This window comes from Momordica charantia (genome assembly GCF_013281855.1).
Source record: "Momordica charantia cultivar OHB3-1 chromosome 4 unlocalized genomic scaffold, Mcharantia_2.0 BLBB01000004.1, whole genome shotgun sequence".
Taxonomy (NCBI): Eukaryota; Viridiplantae; Streptophyta; class Magnoliopsida; order Cucurbitales; family Cucurbitaceae; genus Momordica; species Momordica charantia.
Window position 1 is genome coordinate 16,496,960 of NW_028275162.1, and position 23,099 is coordinate 16,520,058.

Here is a 23,099-nt window from a genome sequence, read left to right on the forward strand (position 1 = left end):
TAGTTAAATCAGTGAAATTACCTCCTCCATAAAAAAAATTTGCATGAAGATTTGGCAAAAAAACATCCAAATGAGGTTTTAACATCTTGTGTTGAAAATGCTTTGTTTTTTTGTTCTTGAAAAGATTAAGTTTCTTGTACTAAAAAAAAAAGGATTAAGTTTCTTACTACCAAATTATTTATTTCTTAACTGCTACATGCTTTTAGAAAATTTCAGCAAAATTATAGTCGACTTTTAGAAATTAAAATAACTCAAAATTATTATTATTATTATTATTATTATTTTGTCCCATGAAACTTAGTTAATAATGCTGTATAGGTATTCTTTAGCACATACACACATACATGTTACCAAGGGAGATTTAAAGTACTTTTCTTCAAATGAATTGAAAAATCTTAATATATATGAAAAAATATATAAATAAAACTTTTATCTATATACTTCCCACATTTGTGTGGGGGAAAATACTTGCTTCTTAACATTAAGGATAAATCTTATCCTTACTATTACAACTAAGAGAGATAAATGTAAAAACAAAGATTTTTTTTTATAAAAATGAACAGAATTGTCAATTTTTCAATGATAGTAAAGATAATATTTGATCCTTACGATTAACGAGCCAAATATTTTCCTTGTTTGAGTGTCCACCCCAAATATTAACAACTACATATCAAATCAACAATATATATTGATGTTTTTGTAAATACAATTAGTGAGATGGAAATTCAAACTTATCATCTCTAAATTAAAAACAAAAACAAGTACCAATTATCATTGAATTTATCTCAAATCAAAGTCAGTCAATAATTGATGTGAGAGCATATATAAGCGTTAGGAAGGAATGAAATTAATAAATTAAAAAGTTAAGAGACAAAACTAAAATATTTAAACCTGTAAAAAAGAAGAAAAGAAAAATCCCACCTAGTGTAACCACCAAACACAGGTAGCACAGTGAACAGCAGGCAAAGCAAATGCGTTTATATATATATATTAATAATGTGTTCTATAGTCTTACCCACCGGAGCGGGACAAGAATTGGGTTCTGAGTTCTGGTTTCCGCGGACGATGAAGACAATCATGGCGAATTCCCCTCACGACTCCTCCTTCTCCTTCTCCCGAAGATACTTATTCCATTACTGGAAGAATTACCACAAGGATCATCAAGATCAAGAAGAAGATGGAGATGGCCGCCAAATGCTAAGCTTCAATCCACCGGGACCGAGATTGGGATCGGTATCTGCGGTGTCGAAACTCCGGTGGGGTCTGGGGAAGAAGCGGTCGGGTCGGGTGGTGGTGGGGACGATATTCGGGCAGAGGCGTGGGCACGTGCATTTCTCGTTGCAGGAGGAGGCGAGTGCGAAGCCGACGTTTCTGATCGAGGTGGCCATGCCGACGAGCGCGCTGGTCCGGGAAATGGCGTCGGGGGTGGCCCGGATGGCGTTGGAGTGTGAGAAGACGAAGACGAAGACGACAACGAAGAAGATGAAGAAGGTGAAGCTGGGGGAGGAGGCTATTTGGAGGGCGTATTGCAATGGGAAGAAGTATGGGTGGGCGAACAGGTTGGAGTGTGGGGCTGAGGAGTGGAGGGTTCTGAGGGCTGTTGGGCCCATCACGGTGGGTGCCGGGGTGCTGCCACTGCTGGAAGAAGAGGGCGCCGAGGCTGGGTCGGGGCCGGGTGAAGTGATGTTCATGAGGGCTAAGTTTGAGAGAGTGGTGGGTTCGAGTGATTCGGAGGCGTTTTACATGATCAACCCTGATGGGGTTGGAGGTCCTGACCTCACTATTTTTCTCCTTAGGGTTTGATTTTCCTCTACAACTTCCCTTCTGGATCACAAAATGTTTCCTTTGCTAAACCTCGCTGTTGGGAAGGGTTTTTCTTTTTATATATATTCTAGTGTTCAATTACAAGTGCAAGCTAGAGGAGGGTGAGGTGGGTTGGATTAATAAAAAATGTATGAATATATTTCCACAATAATGTGTTGCGAAATCTCATGGTACATATATGAGGCCATTATTATTGTTTTCAATAAAACTATTATGTTTTATCAGAAGGGAAGAATTCTTTTTCGAAATGAAGAAAAATTAATGTATCTCAAAGATAAAAGTTTATTCAAGTTAGTGCAAGTCCTTAACCAATTTAATTATGTATTCGGCGGGTATATTATATAATAGTAATAATGATTTTGAGAAAAGAAATAAGGGTTCATATAATTCTAAAATATATGGAAACAAGCCCCATCTGTAAACCAAAATGTATGATTCTAGAAGATTCACAAGTTGGAGCCTTTTTAGTGAACTTGTAAAAGATACTTGAGATGAGCTAATACACATCTTCCCGCACCCATGTCCTTCAACAATTTAGAAGACACGCTTCAATTTCCTTGATACTAGAACAACTTCTACCGCTTTCAAATCAAGTTTACAATCAAAAGAAAGCAGAAGAAGATTACATCAGAGATCGTAATACATCCACATAAATAGAAATAAAAATACAAGTTAATTAAATTTGAGTTTCTTTTTATCAAAAAATTCCTTGCAAACAATTACAACCTCCAAATAACTTTTGTTTTGTTGAAGCGTTTGGACTTTTACTTGAGTTAATTTATGTCACAAAAAACAGGAAGAACTAATTGGAGTTAAATCCAGTAATGTAGAAAGAGAAAGATAGAGAATATATTGAGCACCTTGTTTTAGAGAGGAATACAATGTGTTTAGAGAGGGGGAGTGTGGCGGAGAAACAAATTGTGAATTTTATAATAGTTTGTGTTGAAGTTGAACGTACTAATGAATTTTAAAACCATCTCTAAATCACTTTCCAGTCCCGTTAATAAGAACAAATACCCTCGTTTTTCACGTGCGTGGTTGAATCCAGCGATCCATTTGCAAATTGCAGCATAAAAAATTCATAATCACATCTAAATAAAATCAATGGTGAGATTAAGTGAAGAAGAGAAATGGGCGAAAATGGAGTGTGAGTTTAATCGGCCTCAGCCTCACATATTAGCATTCCCACTCCCCAAACAAGGCCACATAAACCCGCTCCTTCAATTCTGCAAGCGACTCGCTTCACGCCGCGTTCGCGTCACGCTCCTACTCCCCTCCTGCGCCGCCCCCTCCCTCCACGTCCTCCCCACTTCCCGCTCCGTCCAAATCGCCGCCATCTCCGCCGCCGCCGTCGCCAATGTCACTTCCGATGCCTTCAGAACCGCCGTCGCCGACGGCCTCGCCGATTTCCTCGCCGGATCCGACCCGAAGCCCGCCCTCCTCGTCTACGATTCCCTCATGCCCTGGCTTCTCCCCGTCGCCAAGCGCTTCGGACTCCACGGAGCGCCGTTTTTCACCCAATCCTCCGCCGTTAACCAAATCTTCGATCTCATCCATCGGGGAGCGCTAGAGGTGCCGGTTGAAGACGGCGCTCGGATCTCGCTTCCTTCTCTGGCGGTTGACCTCGACGCCGCGGATTTGCCGATTTCGTTCCCACTCGGCGGGATTGCCGTGGTGAAGTTGTTCAAAGCCAGTCAGTTCGTGAATCTGCAGGAGGTCAAATGGATGTTCTGCAACACCTTCCACAAATTGGAGCCCACGGTAAACCTATTCCTTTCTCTTACATATATATCTGTATATCCCCTTTCTCAATACATTCATCATTTTATTATGATTTCGAATTTCAGAGAGAAATTTTGATATGAACCCTTACAAATTGAAGATAGAACCCCTTCCGACCATAATTGTCAAGATCCTAATTGTCAAGACCTAAAACTCCCAATCAAATAGCACAAATTCCAAGAGAAAGATTAGATGAGAGGTTATTTGATGATCCAAGCTAGACCAAGGGTTTTTGGTTGACAATCACAAGAAGGAAAGGTACCTAGCTTGAATGTTCCCGGCTTGAAATTTAGATCAAGAATTGCAACACTCAAATTCATTAGGTATTGAAACGATCTCTTAAACTCTTCACAAGTTTAAATCCCTACAACTACAACTAAGAGTAACATAAATAAATTTAAAATTAATAATTCAATGTGAAACCCTAGAAATTGCATATAAAAATCCAAATCAAATATCACATCCCAAAGGAAAGATTAGATGAAGAGTTACATTGGTGATCAAAATCTAAGAGGTAAGAAGAATTGATTTCCTACTCAAGGTTGAACGTTAGAAGGTTGATCAAACCTAACTTCAATATTTCGGGCTTGTAACCTAGATCAAGAATTATTGTACAAAATTGATGAACTCTTAATCATCACGCTATATAACACTCAAATTCATTATGTCTTGAAACGTTGTTCTGTTCACAAGATTAAATTCCTAATCTCAAAAGGAAGCTAAAAGAATATACTACCTCCAACTACAAGTGAGATAGATAGTTTTAAAAATAAACACCTAAAATTAATAATTCAATGTCGCATAACTGACTAAAAAATATAATGCTTAAAATAAGAGAATTAACAATTTTAAAATAATAAAATTTATTAATACAAAGTTTCTTCATCTTCTTCTCGTGTCTTCATTTGGTACAATGAATAAAGCTTCTTTCCATCTTTACCATTCATTAGGAGAGCACACTACTCTTTGGATATGTGGAGTCGAATGCTAGTTGTAATTATTTGGTCCTTGAACGAGTGAGTTGGTCGTGTGGACAAGGCTAACACATCTTGGTTCATATCAAATTTTTTCACAATAGAATAAATTACTAGACCTTTTTAATTTTTTTTACAAATTACATTATACTTTTGGTTTAAATTACAAGTTTTACAAGTTTACAACTTTGAAAAATAATAGTACTTTGAATTTTATGTCTAATTGATATTTAAATTGTTGTCACTAGTTCTCTTACCTTTAAACTTGCATTTTCTAAAATTATATTTAAAAAAATGTCATATAGTTGAAGGATTAGACACCAAATTGAGTGTTTTTCTTTTTAGTACCACACGTTGGATGGAGATTCGAACTCACAATTTTCTGATTGGAGATAGATATTCTAACCAGTTGAGTTATATGTTCAGGTAAAATCGAAAGTTTTCTAAAGTAAAAAGACTTATTATATATAATTACTAAAATATAAAGGATAAATTTATGCAATCTCATAAATGACCTTGGAACTTGAAATTTGATGTTAATATAAAAACCAATAGAACAATTTTCAAAATTTGGGTTTTTATTTATAAAATATTGAAGCTTAGAAGAAGAGGAAGAATAAACGATTAAGATCTTCTATTTACTTGCCAATGAAGTGTACAATGATTACTTAAATACACCATTTTTAACTAATAATAGCTTACACCTTTAGTATATCATAGTAAATGATGAGTTGTTTCAAGTGAACTTTAAAAAGGGGAGAGACAATTTGACTAAGCCTGTTTACTACAAAAAGTAATATCCGGCCTTGAAATCGTTAAGTATGAAAGTCACCCATTAAATGCCTATAAATAGTTGGATGAGGAAGCTAGTAAATCATCATTAGAAAAATGTAATTTCAACAAATGATCCACAAACAGTAGGTTTTATATCCCATGAAACCAAAATTCTCTAAAAGCTTGAAAGGAAAATGCTGCTGGGAAAGAAAAAGTCTTTTGGCAGAACGTGCCATTTTCAAGACCAAGGAAATATTTTGATCTCCGAAATCCTTTAGCTTTAATTGAGCATCAAAAAGTTGCTTCAAAAGAGAAATACCAGAGACATTTGGATCATTGATAATAATATCGTCAATGCAAACAAGCAATACAATAAAAGAAGAACAAACATGTTAATAAAAAGAGAATACTTAGCCTTAGACTGTTGAAAACGAAAGAATAATAAGGTGTTCCTTAATTTTGAAAACCATTACTTGCTTCATACCATAAATGGACTTACAAACAAAATTCTCTCCCTAATGGTGACATCAATCTTAGGACGATGTTCTAAGGGCATGTCCATATAGACTTCCTCAAAAAGATCGTGATAAAGAAAGCACTATTTACGCATAACTGATTTGAAGAGTAGTGCTTAGAAACGGAAATAGCATGAAGTATTTTGACAGTAACCAATTTAGCCACGTAGGAGAGAAAGTTTAGAAAAATCTAACCCCTCTTGCTGATTGTAGCCCTTTACAACAAGATAGGCTTTTTATCGCTCAATGGAACCATTAAAACTTATGCTTGATCTTATACACTCATTTGCTCATATTCAAAACTGGGACATTGGGCCTAAGTGCTATTCATCGCCAATGTTTATGACGGACTTGATGATAAAACTAAGGCTTAAAATGGGCCAAGACATTAAACAAAAAAATGGCAGTGTGAGAAGCATTCAATTGCAAATAAGAAAGAAAAATATGAAAGTTATGTTTTGTCGAAGTGAGGGAGATAATCACCCAATAAAGATAACAATTGTCTATGCTTATGAGGACAACTTGATGATAAAACTAAACCTCTGTAACTCTCTATTGAATGCAGAAAAATGAATGTCTTGTTCCTTTGAACTTATGGCGGTATTTATAGGGCTTGATCGGCTTGTTGAGTTGTTAGTAATTTAATAGACTTTAACTGCTGATTCGTAGAGGTTTGACTTGATTGAGGATTGCCCAATAACCATTGATCGTTTGAGTCAAAGTAATTGTTAGAGATTTGAAGTAATCAAAACAAGTTTAAAATTAAGCTGTGTTTTACGAAGTCTAGGCGAACTTTGAAGCATTCGGCACACTGTGTCATGGTCATACTTTTTTCGACCATGCGGCATTATAATCTTACCTCGATCGTGGCCAGCCTTGAAGATAACTGTAGCTTAAACATTCTTTTCATGAGTCATTTTTACTTCATCGGACCATTAGGGCAAGGTTTTCTCTTCCTCGATAGAGCTTAACTATTCTTGCATCACGAGAACATCTATCCAAGTAACCACACACAAGAGCATCCTGTCGCTAATCGTTGGTTTAATCTCATGTGGGTATTTGCAACTACGTATGCAACTTGATTCATCCTTGGTGATGCACGTCACCCTTTCATGCATCTTAACTTTTGATTGTGACTCTAACCAGCTTGCTTTTACTCTAGGCCAAGCTCAACTAAACATTGCCTCTACTCTAGATCAAGGATATCTAAACACTTTGTTGCATCATTTTTCCACATCTTGGCCATTCTGTTTCCACACTAACAAGGACCCTACTGAATCTTGACCTTTAGTGGAGTCAGACAAGCTTGTAAAACTCAAGGAGAGCTCGTTGACATCTTAAAATCTCATCTTGAACCTTGGGAGTTCATTTTGATTCATGACCACTTGGGCACTTTTTTTGATAATCGACTCGTGGGTTTGTTTTCACTATCGAAACCTTTTGGACGTCCATCCATCCTACTATAATAAGGCATGACAACTCTTGCGTTTATGCTAATTCATCTGTTCATACTGTATTGCTACACAAAAATATGATGGAACCTCTACCCCACAAGATAAGGTGCAACGACAATACACATGCCACCTGACATTGTCCCCAATATTCTTGTTCTCGAGGAACGCACCCAAGACACTCGTCTTGCAATGCTCGCCCATGCTATGGCACACGCATGTACCATAGGGTGGCTCGCTTAGGCCTAGTCCAACTCAAGGATGGTGGAGAGCTAACACCATGTGTCTCCCTATAGTACTTTCTAAGGCAAATTCACTTGAGCAAGCGTGAAGGTCAAAATGGAAAGGAGTCACTCTCTAACCTATCGGACATGTGAACTCTGTTTGACTTGAAACTTGGTGTGCTTACATATCTCACTTACACGCACTTAACTCGAAAGCCGCTTGTCGAAACTCCACCCACAACTCCAACTTTTGGGGTCTCGAACCAGGCCTCATACGACCCTTATCGGATGCCACATGACACCATCGTTGCCTCTTGAAATGCTTGTACCGTGGTTGGACATTCTCGTGTACTTCATCTTTGGTGTGTTGAGCGATTTGTCATTCCCCTTGGTCACATCAACACTCTTTTCTCTTGTCCTTTCTAGCCTTGTCGGTCATGGTGCTTGCTTGACTTGTTGAGCTACTTACTGAATTGTTGAGCTATTTATTTTACTAACTATGTCAAGCTTCTTTCTTGACATCGGATGTCGACCTACTTGCTTGATATTGTTCTCGCTTGGTGAGGGAGTCTCAACACCCACTATCTTATAGTAGGGTTGAGACACATTGCTGACACTTTATTCTGTATTTTGCAAGATTTGGAAAGGCACGAAGCGTTTGGTGTATTTGCTTCGCCATTTGCCCTATAGTGCACAAAGTAAATCCTAAAATACTTCATGAAACTTAGAATTATGTAAGAGTAAGATGTGCAATGTGTATATGACCAAGTTTAACTAATAATACATGTATTTTATGAACAATTATGCTAAAGTAAGACTTAAAATAACTATATTAGAATCATTTTAACCCTGGAAATGAAAGCTTATCAATTTGTTTAGGGGCATACAATACAAAGTTAGAATGCAAATACTTTGTATATATATATATATATATATATATATATATTGCATTAAAATATAAGGTACTACGTAAAGAATGCAACGACATGGCAGAGGGATGTTCAAGTCGATTATGCAACAAGCTAAAGGACATTGAATGAGAAGTAACACCTGCAAGAGCAAGTGGAACATTACTCACAGCAAAAGCTTCAAGAAAGCAAAAACCACGAGAAATTCCACACCATTGCGAATCATCTTCAAAGACGTAGACTTATCCTGAATGAGACAATAATCAGTTAGAAATGGAATAGAAACCTCCATCTCTTTCTAACTAACACAAAGTTGATGGTTATTAGGCAACATGATAGAAGTCCCAAGGATGTTGATCACATTAAAGAATAATCAATCAAAGGTATGCTTTGTTGCCACGTTGAAAGCTTGGAAGACAATGATGAAAGGATAAGATTTTCTATTCATATAATGTGCTACTTAATTACACAATTCCATACAACATGTAACAAATATCGACCCACTAAAATAACTTAAAGAAAAAAATGAAACAAAAACAGATACATGTTAATAGAAAAAAGAAAAAGAAAATTGAAATTAGTTTTATTTGCAATTGTGGTTGATGAGGTGGGTGGAGAGTGGAGAATGAGGAGTATTGGGCCAAGTGTCCCGTCGGCATACTTGGACAAGCGGTTGGAGGATGACCAAAGCTACGGAATCAGTTTGTTCAGTTCTGACACGTCGGACGACACCGTGGAGTGGCTCAACTCTAAGGCCGCCACCTCCGTTGTTTACGTCTCTTTTGGAAGCGTCGTAAGCTTGGAAGAAAACCAGGTAACTAGACCAATTTATGCCCATTAACTGCTTCAATAAATCTATTCATTGCGTTTTCATTTCATTTTAGAAATATAAGTATTTGATAATTATTCTTATATTTTATTCAAATTTTTAAGGAATGTTTTATAATTGTGTAAAATTTTGGAAAAGATAAAGGGTGCGTTTGGTTGGTGATCTGAAAACATGAATTTGGAAATAAGGGATTAAATGAAAATAGGGTTGTATTCTATGAATCCAATGTTTGGTAATAGATTCAGAAATTGAATCTGGATTTAAGGATTTGTTGAAACTATGTTTGGTATTGTATTCATTATTCTTAAATATGTATTTGGTAGCAGATTCAGAAATTGAATATGAATTTAAGAATTTATTAAAATGGAATTTTGTAATATACTAAAAAAAAATAGGTCACACGATGATCTTTTGGTTGTGAAAATTTATTGATAAATATATATCACATTTTAAATTGTATAATTTATTAAATTAAATAATTAAAATTAGTTTTTAAAAAAAATAAATAATTAAAATTATTATTAAAAAAATTTATAATTTATAAAAATAAAATGAATGTATAACCCTTACCTGTCGTATTCCAAAAAAAAAAAAAACGTAAAACTGGATCCCGTGTTTTCAAAATTTTAGAATATGATATCTGAAAAGGTTGAAAACAACTTGGTTGTTTTGAGATTTGGGGTTTTTTGAATTCAAGTTTTTTATTTTATTTTCAAATTTGGGCCTACCAAACAACATAAATCTTCTGTATCCATCTTATCACTGGTTTTTCAAAACATAAAACTGGATCCAAATCTCCAACCAAACATGGCCAATTAACTTTCTTATTTCTACTTTTCCATTTTCTATTTGTTTTCTTTCAAAACATAAAACAATTACTATTTTATATTATTAACTAATGAATAATAACATATATATATAACATAAAATTTTAAATATTTAGTTAAAAATTTAATTTTCATATAAAAATTTACTTAATTAATTTAAAATTATCAAAAACGAGAAACAAGAAATTATTATTAAACATGTTTCTGTTTCTCAATTAATTTTAATTAAAAAACAAGAAAGAAGCCCTTATCAAACGAATTTATGTTTTTACTCACTGAAAAAATAATTGAGAAGCAAGAAAAGAAAAACATGAAAGTTAGACTTCTACAACTTTTATTATTGTTCCTTCAAATGCCATTTTATATTTTAGTTGGTTTGAAGTGCAAGGTTTCTGAACACTAATGGGTCTCTCAACCTATCTAATAAATTCATCAATTTTCAATTTTGTTTTTAAAATTTTAAGGGTTCTATTAAAAACAAAATTCAATATTATGTCTAATATATTTGTTAATGTTAAATTAGGTAGAATAATACATCATGAACTTATTAGATACAAAATCAAAAATTTTAAAAACAGTTAGACTCTTCTAATATTCCAAAACTTATTAAACACAAAATTGAAAATCTAAGGACAGGTTAGTCTCAGCTCCAAGTCACTGTGAAACAAGCTTTAGTTAAAAATTCTCAATAACAGAGAATTAAATGTGAACTTTGCGTGTTTAGGTAAGGGAAATTGCAAGCAGTCTAAGAGACAACAATAACCCCTTCGTATGGGTCCTAGGAGAATCAGAATCACAAAAACTTCCGACCAACTTTCTATCAGAAACTTCAGAGAAAGGTCTGGTTCTAAGTTGGTGCTGTCAGCTCCAAGTCTTGGCTCACTCTGCGATCGGATGCTTCGTCACTCATTGTGGCTGGAACTCGACGCTCGAGGCGCTTAGCACCGGTGTCCCGATGGTGGCGGTTCCAAAATGGTCGGATCAAACCACAAATGCTAAGTTCATATCAGATGTTTGGGGAGTTGGAGTCAGAGCAAAAGTGAATGAGGAGGGCATTTTTACTCGCATGGAAATAAGCAAGTGCATCAAAGAATTGATGGAGGGAGAGAGAGGGAAAGGTATAAGAAGGAATTCGTTAAAATGGAAGGAGTTGGCTAGAGAGGCCATGGATGAAGGTGGTACTTCTGATAGCAACATTGATGACTTTGTAAAAGAACTTATAAACTCTACTTGAAATTGTTGGTTAACTCAAGTTACAAAATTACTTCTTTTTAAATTTGTCCAGTCCAGTTCTAGTTTACAATGAAATTAGGTTGTTGCGGTTATTTTTAGTTAACTAACATTAAGTTACCTTTTTTGTAGACAGTTCCTAGTAGTTGCTATTATTGTGGAATTTGTTGGGTTTATTTTTAGTATCTCAGTCATCAAAATTTGTATTTATTTGGAGCAGTTATTGAAGCAAAGGTACAGTTCCCCAATTCTCATTTCACTTTTGCTCTCAATAATAATAAATACAGTGATAGAGTGAGATTCAGTTAAATATCCAATAGAAAAATCAAGAATTACACCTCTGAGAATTTTGTGAGATGGAGTTGTGATCGAGTAGTCTACATGGAATGTTCGTGAGCAAGACTACAGATGTTGTTCCATGCTTCTCGATAATCCAAGCTACCTAAATCTATCTACAGTTGAAAGTTCTGGTAGCTAGGAAAGTAAAGTCAGGGAGGAAGGCGCTGTACTATTGGGCAAGTAGCGGTTGTAGTCTCGTCTTTCTTGTAGCTTTGGGGATTTTTTTATGCTACTTTAGGATTAAAAAAAAGGCTTCAAGCTCAAGTGCAAGCTGAGTAAACTTGTTCCGTTTTACTGCAAGTCTAAAGAAAGGGAGGGGCAAAGTCCACTCGCTATTAGCTCGAACAATCTCTCCACTCGCATAGTAAACAGCGCTCGCCCTAGTAAAATCCGGATCTTGTTCCTTTGCGAGCGGAAGTCAGAACGAATACCGAGACTCCTTTCCGCCTTATTAGTTATTCAAGCGGATCACTTTGTTTGTAATGAAAAGGAAAGAGAAGGCGGCTGTAGATCTCGAGTCTTTACGGGCAATGAAAGCGGTAGGGCAAGTGAAACATTCGAGATTTGTCAGGCTTAAGGTAAAGGGCATGAGAGAAAGAAAGGATTGATGGGATTTGATCTTCCAAGTGAGATAGATCACAATTTTTCTTAGATTTCCTCAAGATCTTCTCTGCATGTAGAGTAAGACATTCTCTTTTTTATTGGGACGAAAGGGACGTTCCTGACAATTTGGAAATCATTGGTAAGTTACAAGTTTTTATTATTTCTAATTTGGGGCTCTCGTTTAGGATATCTGTCTATATGTCGCAACATCATCGTGATGTGGAGCAACTAACGTCAAAAGTCTCTTCCATTAAAAGAGATATGAAGTCGTCATCGGTCGCTTAAAAGTAAATGGTTTGCATAAATATATGTTGGTTTTGAGGGTTGTAGAGAGAAAGTTATTTTCAATCTTCATCATTTGAGTTTTTAAAAGAATTTATTTTTTGTTTGTTTATTAATTTTAAATGGGAGTAGATTTGAAAAGCTTTATTTTCTTTTATTATTATAAAAGAACTTTATTTTTTAATTGCAAATTTATTTCTTTTATTGAAAACTTTATTTTATGTATTAAAGTCAATTTAACCCAAATTTTCTTTAAGAATTTTTATGCAGTTGTACGAGAGTCGAAACACACGAAAGCGCATTATTTGATTTTCATGCACTTGCATGAGATTTCAAACATGAATATCCACGCAATTTCTCACAATATCAAAATAATTCGAGAACATAAGGATGTGTGATTTCCGGATTTTTCGAACAAATCATCAATCTGCGGTTGAGTTTAGATTATAATTTTAATTCAATTGAAGAGTAAACCTATTTATTCCTGGTTCTAAGACCAATAGTTCTAGCGGTCACCATCCGAAAAGAGGAAAACACAGAGTCTTTGTCTAAAGAAATGCCTTGAGAAAGGGCAGATGTATAGGTTCAACGACATAGTGCTTTTTCAACTCTCTCAAAATTGAATCTCCAAACAGGCGTCGCCTCATCAACAAAAGAATCGAAACAGGGTTGTATTTCATATTTTCAGTGTTCATTTAAAAATTGAATCCATGATAATACACCATCTGAGCTACATTTCATGAGATTTATACTGTTACGCACTTAAGATATATTTTGAAGGAATGAACAATGGAGAGGAAATGAGAGATAAATGGATCAAATTGAGAGAAAAGTCATAGCCCGAGTGAGTAGGGAAACAATTACAACATTTGTTGGAGCCCAACTACACAGAAATAGCGTTGAAGCACCAAAAAACGCGTGATGGCACCTATAGCACAAAACAACAAAAGCAAATTTTCTGCCCGACGCCACAGTGCCACAGTGCTCTGAACTATTTTTCGTTTGTCTTTTTTTCCTGTAGTGACTTTTTTTTTTTTTTTATATAAAATTAGGTTTTTCAGCCGTCATTTTGGGACATTTTCGGCTGACCTCTGGGAGAGATAGATCAGTGAAAACTTGAAAATAGAGAGAAAATTAGCATAAGGGACCTTAGAGAAGGGATTTTCACGCTTGAAATTCGAGATTATTGGCTCGGGGCGATCAAGTGACACATTTATTTTTCTCATTTCTCTTGAATTTTCTTGTTTTCTTATGGTAGACAATGTATTTGGTCAAGAATCTTTTTATTTTATATTGTTATTTTGTTATTATTATTATTATTTTATTTTATTTTATTTTGGTTTAATTTTTTAATTAAGTTATTTTGTTTTAAAAAGTTAAAGTTTATTATATTTGTTTTTTTAAAGTTAAAGTTTTATTTAATTAGATTTGGTTTAAAGGATTTTTTTTTTTTTTGTTAAAAAAGGAAAATAGATTTTTATTTTAAGTAAATGTTTTTTTGTTTTTAAAAAATGGATTCCGTCAAAAGCCCTTAACGTGTCATTCCTTCCTCCTCTTTTCGTCTATTTTTTTCTCTAATATTTGTTGAACCTACATGTTACATGTTACAGTTGTGTTATACCTCAAGGGTTTCTACCGATGAAGGGGACAAATTAGAAAAGCACATCAGAGAACAAAAATACAGAGAGAAAGAGCACAACCCCCTTTCGAAACTTTTTTTTCTCTCTAAAAAAAGCCACCTTCTTCTTCATCTTCTTCCTCCATTGTTTCTTCCTCGTTTTTTTACTCTCTTCAACCACCCACTTTCTCTTCTTCATTTTTTATTTTTCTGTTTTTGTTTCTTTCTCTATCTATAATTCATCTTCTTAGCTTCCTCCATCTTTCATTCTTTGTCTCTCTAAAACCCCCATATTTTTTCTCCCTTTCTCACTTTTCCTTTTCCTATTTCTTACTCTCAATCCTCCTCCCAAGCTCGTACACAATATTCATACTCCGGCGACCTCCACGAATGGCGGTGGTACAGCAAATTGGCAGCGGCTACAGAAACTTCCAGCGGTGTTTTGGCGACATTCCAGCAGATCCGGTAGCGGCAAACTCGGTTATGACTCGGCGACCCATTCCGACGAACCTAAATCGACGGTGGCACAACATGAACTTCGACGAACACAGATTGGCGCCAACTTCATGCTTTAGTCGCAGACGATAGAACCAATTTCTACACAGATACTTTTATTTAAAAAAATGTTTTGTTTTTTTTAAGTTTTGTTTCACCTTTCAAAATAAAACAAAATCTTTTAAAATATGTTTTAAATATGTTTTTGAAAACAAAATAAAAGATTTTGATAAAAAATTTTTTAAAACAAAAGATTTTAATTGGTAAATCAAGACAAGTTTAAAAAGAAAAAAACAAAATAGATTTTGTTTTAAGTTTTGAGTTTTTTTATTCAAAGTAAACCAAGTTGACTTAAAAGAAATTGTTTTAAAATGGAAGATTTGTTAAATAAGTTTAAAAAAGTGAATAAGAGATTTTATAAATAAATTTTATTATATAAATAAGATATTTTTTTAAAATAAAAAAATGAAAATGGATTTCAAATTCGGTTTTATTTTTTTTCCTTTTTATGTAAAGGATCTCGTTTAACATAGTTTTTTTTTTTTTTTTAATAAAGCTTGAAAGTAAAAGATTTATTCTTTAAAAAGAAACCTAAGTTCATATCTTGGATGGATGCACAATGACATCAGTCACAAGTGTTGATGTTCATGATCTAAGTTTGAACCTTTATGTGCCTCAAAATAATTTTTTTTATTTATCATTATTTTTTTAACACTAAATTATTATTTCAAAAGACTCCCATGATAGATATTGGAGCCTTTCTTAATGGCCATCATGCCAAATCATACCTTTAATTCATGTTTTAGTATTAAATCGTGAATTAATAATATGAGACATTTAAATAAAAACGCAAAATACTTTTTTGGACCAAATAAAATAATAGGATAATTTCTAACAAAATTTGGTAACCGTTTTTCAAATGGGTGTTGTAGGGTGCTAACACATTCCTTATACTCAATCGACTCCTGAACCAAAAAATCTAATTTTTGCAGACCAAGTATTTAAAATAGGTGACTAATCACACCTCGTAGATGATTGGTGGCGAATCCAAACTCTTATCTCAAAAGAGACCTTCTAAGGGATGACGTCGGCCGCTCCGTGTCGCGATGATGTTGCGACAGTTTGGTAACTCAGCTGGGGACTTTAAGAGAGTCAAGCCATTTATTTTGTCATTTATTATTCTTTTATTTTTTATGTTTTGATCCGCTTTGTTGTTTGCTTTTATATTGTATCATTGCAGTTATTATATTGTATAGTGATTAATTTGATTCTGCAACGTCATACATTTCACACAAACTCACAAGCCTCCTACCCAGACTTTACCCGTAGGATTAGATCGGAGATTGAGTAGTGTGACCTTCGTGAAATTTCGATTCCCGTGCAACCAAATGAAATTCTCCACTCAAGTCAACCATATTGCAAAATTATATAGAAGATTTGGGGGCCATTTTCATATACGATGCATTAGAACATAACGTAACACTCATTCAAATTACATTTTATTTTTGTTGTGTTCTTATGTCATTTAGTGTCATATGGTTTTTTTAATAAAAAATAGTATCATCTTGGAGTTTTAACCATAAGGTTTTAAATGAACCACGTTTTCTTTAAATAAAATAAGAAATAAAAAATCATTTACCTTTCTTCTATTTGTTTCATTATTTATTTGTTTTCAACATGCATCACATTTATATTACATTTTGTTTGAATCACATATTTGGCCTACTTCTAAGTGAATTTAGAAGTGCTGCCTTTCAAACAGATTATAAATGTCCCTATATAGGCGCACAACAATTTTCAAATTTATTCACTTCTATCCAAAACTTAGAAGTTCAGCTTTATAATCCTAGAGTTTAATTAATATCATGTACATATTAATGTTTCTCTCTTAGGGTGAATTGGAGTCCACCATTACATTTACATGCATTCAGGATCTACTAATGATTGCATAAATAATTTATCATACTATTGGAGCAGTTTGTAGCATATTTAGATACGTTCCCTAGGAAAAATTAAAAAAATCCTCCACCTTTCTCATACCATCATTTCCTATGTCCATATCATAAATTAAAAAAAAAAAAAACTTTAACTTTCCCATGTATCATTTCTCATATGTTGATATCATAAAAAAGTATCTCGCATGTATCATTTAAAATTTCCCTCCAATCTATGATCCAACATTTGTATAACATCATCTCATGCATATCAATTTCTATTTTAAAAAATCTATCAAGATTTTTGTGCATTCTCCATTACATCATCAATAATATATATTTTTTTCTTTTTAGCTCAACAACCACATATTTACCATTCTTTTTATACAAGGTACATATAGCAGCAAAACATGGAAAAATTGAATGCTGAGCTAAAGAGAATAAGAGACGAGATCCAAGAACAAGTCATGGAGATGTAGAACGTTGAGCTAAACAAGATGAGACAAGACATCGATAAGATTCAGGGGCAAGTCACAGAAATTTATGTCTTAAAGAATATTGTTAGAGTTGGGGGCATTTCTTAATCTAAAAATTTAGCCGAACCTCATAATAATTCATCACATATGGTTGACCCACCTCTCTGTCAACCAATAAAGGGCTTTCCTCAACATAATTCGTCACATGATGCTCAGCTTTCCAAGAAAGGTCAACAAGCTCCTACAATTTGTCAAGTTGAATTTACTTTCCAAGATGGACAAACATCAAATGTCAATTATCCAAATAATTTAAAAGGCAAAGAAATAGAGAATGTTACCAATAGAAATGATGAAGAAATCGGGGAAATTTTTGTTCTAAATCGATTCAAGCATGACATAGGTATGACCCATGCTTAGCAGAGAATGGAAAAAGAAAGTACATGAACAAAATATGCTCAAAGATGGAAAGATACAACCGAACAAGTGCCAGTGCCTTAAATTGATAAAGAGTCGAAAGTTCGATCAATCCTTGAAAATAATAATGGCTCTACTAAGAAGACACATAAAGTACAGACAGTAATTTCGAGTGCAAGTGGAAGTACCAATAAGGATTCGTGGCATACAATCCTTCTATAATACACATAAACTCATTGACTCTACAACATGGCCCACATCTAATATTTCTAGCATTACCGGACAATCATAATAATCGGAGGCAACTAAAGCAAGAGAGCTTTCATTTGATCCCAATATCATATATCGAGCTGTTATCACAATTATTTCAAAGTTATCTATTAGCTTCGGTACCCGTAGAACCATTGCAGCCACTTTATTCAAAGTGGTACGACCCACAAGTTTGTTGTCATTATGATGAAGGGGCTGTAGGTCATTCAACTGAGAGTTGTACTTCACTGAAGCATAAAGTGCGAGTTCTAATGAAGGGAGGAAAGTTTAAGTTTTCAAAGGAAGATGGTCCACACAAGAAGCTCTACAATCATGAATTCACAAGACTATGGAAATCAATGTGGATCTAATATTTTCCCATTATTAATAAAGTCTATTTCTTCTTTGAAGTAATCTTTGAGATTGCTAAGATGGAAAGATAACAAACGACTCATAGGTTGCTAATGTTAAAACGGCAATGAAGTTGTTCCATGATTTAGCTAAGTCCTTGTAACAAAAGAATGTGAGTACGTGGAAATTGAGCTATTTTTCTTAAAAAAAAAATAAATCAAAGTCATAGATTCATTCATGCATCACTCATAATATCACTTTGATTGAAAAAAAACAACAAATATTTTCTTTGAAAAAGCTCTCGATAAAAAGGAAATTACGTGTTTTGAGATTTTTTCAATAATAATTTAGTGTAGTCTATTCTTATCATTCTTGTTAGTTGAGACTTTAGCAAGAATCATAAACCAATTATAGTAAGTCATTTGGAGGAAAAAAAAGTAAAAAAAATGAAAAAATGCGAAAAAAGAAAAAGAGGAAATGAAGGCCTTCAATGTTCTCAATGAGATAGAAAGATTATCACGTCTCAACCACATCTTACTCTCTTTGAAAGATATTCTTCTAAGCTTCGTTGTCGAGTCAACTCAAAGTAACTTTATCTTGGCTTTCCTATTTCTTCTCATGAGCTAACCAGCAAACCACCAAATTTCATACTGGGGTAGGGGTGTCTTTTGAGGTGAGATTCCAAAACAGCACTGTAAAGCCTTCAGCCTAGTTCACTTTGAGCCTAACCTACCTTGAGCCTAGTCTATCGATATATGGTAAATATGATCAACATTGAAAGTTGACTATTTACTACATAAAAATTGTTTGTTCAGCTCGTCACATAATTTTTCATGATGAATATCCATATTTGTTTTCCTACTATAAAAAGCAATTTGCTAAGCTTGCCACATCTAATAGTGTGGTAAACATTCAAAATTATCCACCTAATTTTACCCTGAAAACTTTAAAGTCAATAACATTGTGGCTCTTATGATTAACTGAATTGGTACTTGTAGTTGAAATTTTTTTCCCTACTTTGACTTCCTTCTTTCACTTTATATTTCAACTTGTTCTCCTAGCCCAATCCTTTGTCTCTTATCTTCTTTTGAGTAAAAAGTGATTCTAAGATTGAGGATAGTAGTTTTGAGAATTGGGAAGTTAGTGGCCTGACAATTAGTCTCAAGATCCTAGTCTTCTTTGATGAGTTTCGCTTGAGAACAATTTTATCATGATACTAAAGCAGCTGCATCAAAGAAATAATTTGGAGCAGCAATCAGGGTTGCAAAAGGGTGACTTATACATGATTAACGTTTTATATGTGATTGCACCATATTTTACTTGTAAAAAAAGTATGTTTGGCAATAAATTTTTATATATATATAGATCAACAATAGCAGTTGCAAAGGCTAAGATCCTCTTTACAAATTTTCAAACTGGGGCAAAGTCCACTACGTCGAGGCAAAATTGTAACTATATTATACAAAGCTTTGAGACAAAGACCATCTTCGTACAAAGTTTTTCAATTTCGAGAAGTCTTCAACATTGACAAAGTGCATTCTTTAACATCTCATAAAGAGGACACTTTGAGAAAAAGAGAGGTCCTTTGCAAGTCGATTGCATCAACTAAACATCGAAGCTAATGCTAAAAAGACAATCTGTAGTACATGCCCATAATTGAGCCTAAAGGTGAGAAAGAAGATTTTTATTGAAGATTTTGAGTTAAACTAAAAAAAAAGGGGGCAATGTAGATGAAATGAACTCTTGGGGAGTTACCCAACCAATTCTCAAGATTATTTATCCAAAGAAATTGGTTCATTTTAACTCGTATTCATACCAAATCTTAAAAACTATGAAGTCTCTTATCGTTCAAGAGATTTGCCAAAGGATATCCTTGAACTCTTATCTTTCTCTTTTTTTTTTCTTATATGAGGAAGGAAGCCCACCATTTTTCTTCATCATTAAGCTTTGTTGAAAAATCATGGTTCCATCCTCAATTAATCCTAACGTCAAATCCATTTTCTTACAACCGACTTTCTTGTCAATTATAAGGTCGAGGCTATGAAACGGTTTAATCAATCAAGATGTACAATGCTATGAGTTACCTTTGATTGTTCTCTAAACTAGCACATTAGATACATCTAAAAACGAAACCCCCACCAAACCTAACATGGTTGAGAAATTACCTTGATGTATATATCTCTTATTAAGTTAAAGCATTCATTAATTAAAAAAAAAAGCAAAAGCAAAAGAAAAGGAAAAGAAAAAGAGTTGACAGGTTTCCTCTAATGTCAATATTATTGTTTTTCTTTGCTAATAAGAAGGATAAGAGTAGACAAAGGACAATATCTTTACCAAATATAGAAAAACATTTTTGTTCTCTCAACAATATTGTCACAAATCATGCATTCATATCACTTGCATATATATTCTTAAAAAAATAATTGTTTTCATATCATGGTTAAATATTGAAAATATGAATATCATGCATTCATCTAGTGCTAGCATATGCGCTATGCATTCAGAGTTACATTCATTAGTTGTGCCAAAGTAAATATGGATATCATCCATAAATATGCATTGTGCATTCATAGTCACATTCCATTATTTGAGCTAAAACAAAAACGAGTATCATGCATACATATTGCACTCATCTAGCTTTCAGTAGGCATATACATTATTGTAACATGTATTGAGAGTCAAATTCGTTGGTTAAGCTAAACAAAAAACAAATCATATGCTGTCTCACATTGTCAAGTGATAAAAAATATATGGAAAATAAAAGGGAGCATCATTTGTCATTCGTGACATTAGGGTAGTTCACATTTATACACACACTCATAATTCTTGTAAAATTCGCATTTGCATGAACACGTGGTTTACGTTAGTCTTATCGTCATGCATCAAGTGCTCATCTCATGCATTTAGGCAAGTTTAGGAGGATTTCTAAACCTTGCATCAGGTCAAGAACTTCATAATAAATCAAATAACTTCAGCATTTTTTTGGGAAATTGCATTTTAATACGTGGGAGGTGGTTTTCTACTTCACAAGTGGCACATCCTTATTGGAAGAGAAAAACATTCGAGGCTTTAAGTCTGTGAGGCCAAGTTTTATTACCTCGGTATTTCGACTGTCTACCGAGCAGACGTAAATTATGGCCAAGTCGACCAAGATCTCCTTTGGTCACATTCCCATTTTTGTTTGAACCGACTTAGATGCGTTTTGCTCAACCATATATTTTGACAAACTTCACTACAGCACGCCGATTCACGCTTACCTTAAAGAGCTTACCTTAAAGAGCCGTTGAAGCCTTGTCGGGAATCCTATCAGAGACCTTGCCTATATATAGAAATCTCCTGCCTCTATCCCAGGTATGCGAACACTGTATTTTCTCTCGAATACAGCTCAAATTCTTCCTGACTTGGGCGTCAGAGTATTTTTTCTTGCAGAATTCCTGCTCAGCACGTTTCAGCTCATCCTCAAGGTCATCCTTCCGTTGAGTTGAGTTTGCAAGCTTGGTCATATTTGTGATCAAACATTTATTGTGGTTAAATCAAACCCGATCCAAGTCAAGGTCGAAGCCTGTGTTAAAACCAGGTCCATTGTATTTTTTATTTCGGTTCAATCGAACCCGATCTAACTCCAGGTCGAAGCTTGTGTTAAAGCCATGTCCGTTGAATTTATATTCGGTTAAATCGAACTCGATCAAAGTCGAGGTTGAAGCCTATGTTAAAACTAGGTCCATTGCATTTTCTCTTTCGGTTAAATCAAAACCGATCCAAATCGAGGTCGAAGCCTGTGTTAAAGCCAGATCTGTTGCATTTTCTCTTTCGGTTAAATCAAACCTGATCCAAGTCCAAGTCGAAGCTCGTGTTAAAACCAGATCTGTTGCATTTTCTCTTTTTGGTTAAATCGAACCCGATCCCAATCGAGGTCGTAACCTGTGTTAAAGCAAGGTCCGTTGCATTTATATTCGATTAAATTAAATATGATCCAAGTCGAGGTTGAATCCTGTGTTAAACCAGGTTCATTGCATTTTCTATTTTGGTTAAATCGAACCCGATCCAAGTAGATGTCGAAGCCTGTGTTAAAGCCAGGTCCGTTGCATTTATATTTCGTTAAATCGAGAACTCGATCAAAGTCGAGGTCGAAGCCTGTGTTAAACTCAGGTCCGTTGAATTTTCTCTTTCGATTAAATCGAACCCAATCCAAGTCGAGGTCAAAGCCTGTGTTAAAGCCAGGTTCATTGCATTTTTCTTTTCGGTTAAATTGAATCCTATCACATTCGAGGTCGAAGCCTATGTTAAAGTCAGGTTCGTTGCATTTTATTTTCGATTAAGTTGAACTCGATCCAAGTCGAGGTTGAAGCCTGTGTTAAAGCCAAGTCCATTGTACTTTATCTTTGGTTAAATCGAACTCGATCCAAATCGAGGTTGAAACCTGTGTTAAAGCTAGATTTGTAGTATCTCTATCGATTAAATCGAACCCGATCCAAGTCAAGGTTGAAGCTTGTATTAAACCCATGTTCGTTGCATCTTATCTTCTACTTATCGAACCCGATCCAAGTCAAGGTCGAAGCTTGTGTTAAAGTCAGGTTTGTTGCATTTTCTCTTTTGGTTAAATCGAACCTGATCCAAGTTGATGTCGAAGCATGTGTTAAAGCTACGTCTGTTGCATTTTCTCTTTCAGTTAGATCTAGATCGAGGTTGAAACCTGTGTTAATGCTAGGTCCGTTGTATTTTATCTTTCGGTTAAATCAAACCCGATCTAAATCGAGGTCGAAGCCTGTATTAACTCCATATCTGTTGCATTTTATCTTTCGATTAAATTAAACCTGATCGAAATCAAGGTTGAAGTCTGTGTAAAAGCCAAGTCCGTTGCATTTTATCTTACCTTCGGTTAAATCGAATCTGATCCAAAACTGAGGTCGAAGCCTATGTTAAAAGTTGTGTCCATTGCCCTTATCATGTTGGTTAAATAGAAGCTGATCCAAGATCGAGGTTAAAGCCTTTGTCAAGTA

General features: G+C 34.6%; 2 protein-coding genes across 2 annotated transcripts; both read left to right on the forward strand.

Annotated features, from left to right (window-relative positions):
* The first annotated feature begins 1,025 nt into the window (after positions 1 to 1,025).
* Positions 1,026 to 2,027, forward strand: LOC111023419 (protein MIZU-KUSSEI 1). The gene has a single exon (XM_022300849.2). It carries the CDS (start codon positions 1,066 to 1,068, stop codon positions 1,801 to 1,803), a length of 738 nt encoding a protein of 245 aa, XP_022156541.1. The 5' UTR covers positions 1,026 to 1,065; the 3' UTR covers positions 1,804 to 2,027.
* A 937-nt stretch (positions 2,028 to 2,964) lies between these two features.
* On the forward strand, positions 2,965 to 11,384 carry LOC111023416 (mogroside I-E synthase-like). Its single transcript, XM_022300846.2, has 3 exons — positions 2,965 to 3,585; positions 9,060 to 9,266; positions 10,833 to 11,384. Exons 1-3 carry the CDS (start codon positions 2,965 to 2,967, stop codon positions 11,340 to 11,342), a joined length of 1,338 nt encoding a protein of 445 aa, XP_022156538.2. The 3' UTR covers positions 11,343 to 11,384.
* The last annotated feature ends 11,715 nt before the right edge of the window (positions 11,385 to 23,099 follow it).

Excerpts from the sequence above, each read along its gene's own strand:
- LOC111023416 (XM_022300846.2), top strand. The coding sequence starts at position 2,965 with ATGGAGTGTGAGTTTAATCGGCCTCAGCCTCACATATTAGCATTCCCA. Across the intron at positions 3,586-9,059 it reads TCCACAAATTGGAGCCCACG|GTGGGTGGAGAGTGGAGAAT; the intron begins GTAAACCTATTC and ends GTGGTTGATGAG. Across the intron at positions 9,267-10,832 it reads TAAGCTTGGAAGAAAACCAG|GTAAGGGAAATTGCAAGCAG; the intron begins GTAACTAGACCA and ends TTGCGTGTTTAG.
- LOC111023419 (XM_022300849.2), top strand. The coding sequence starts at position 1,066 with ATGAAGACAATCATGGCGAATTCCCCTCACGACTCCTCCTTCTCCTTC.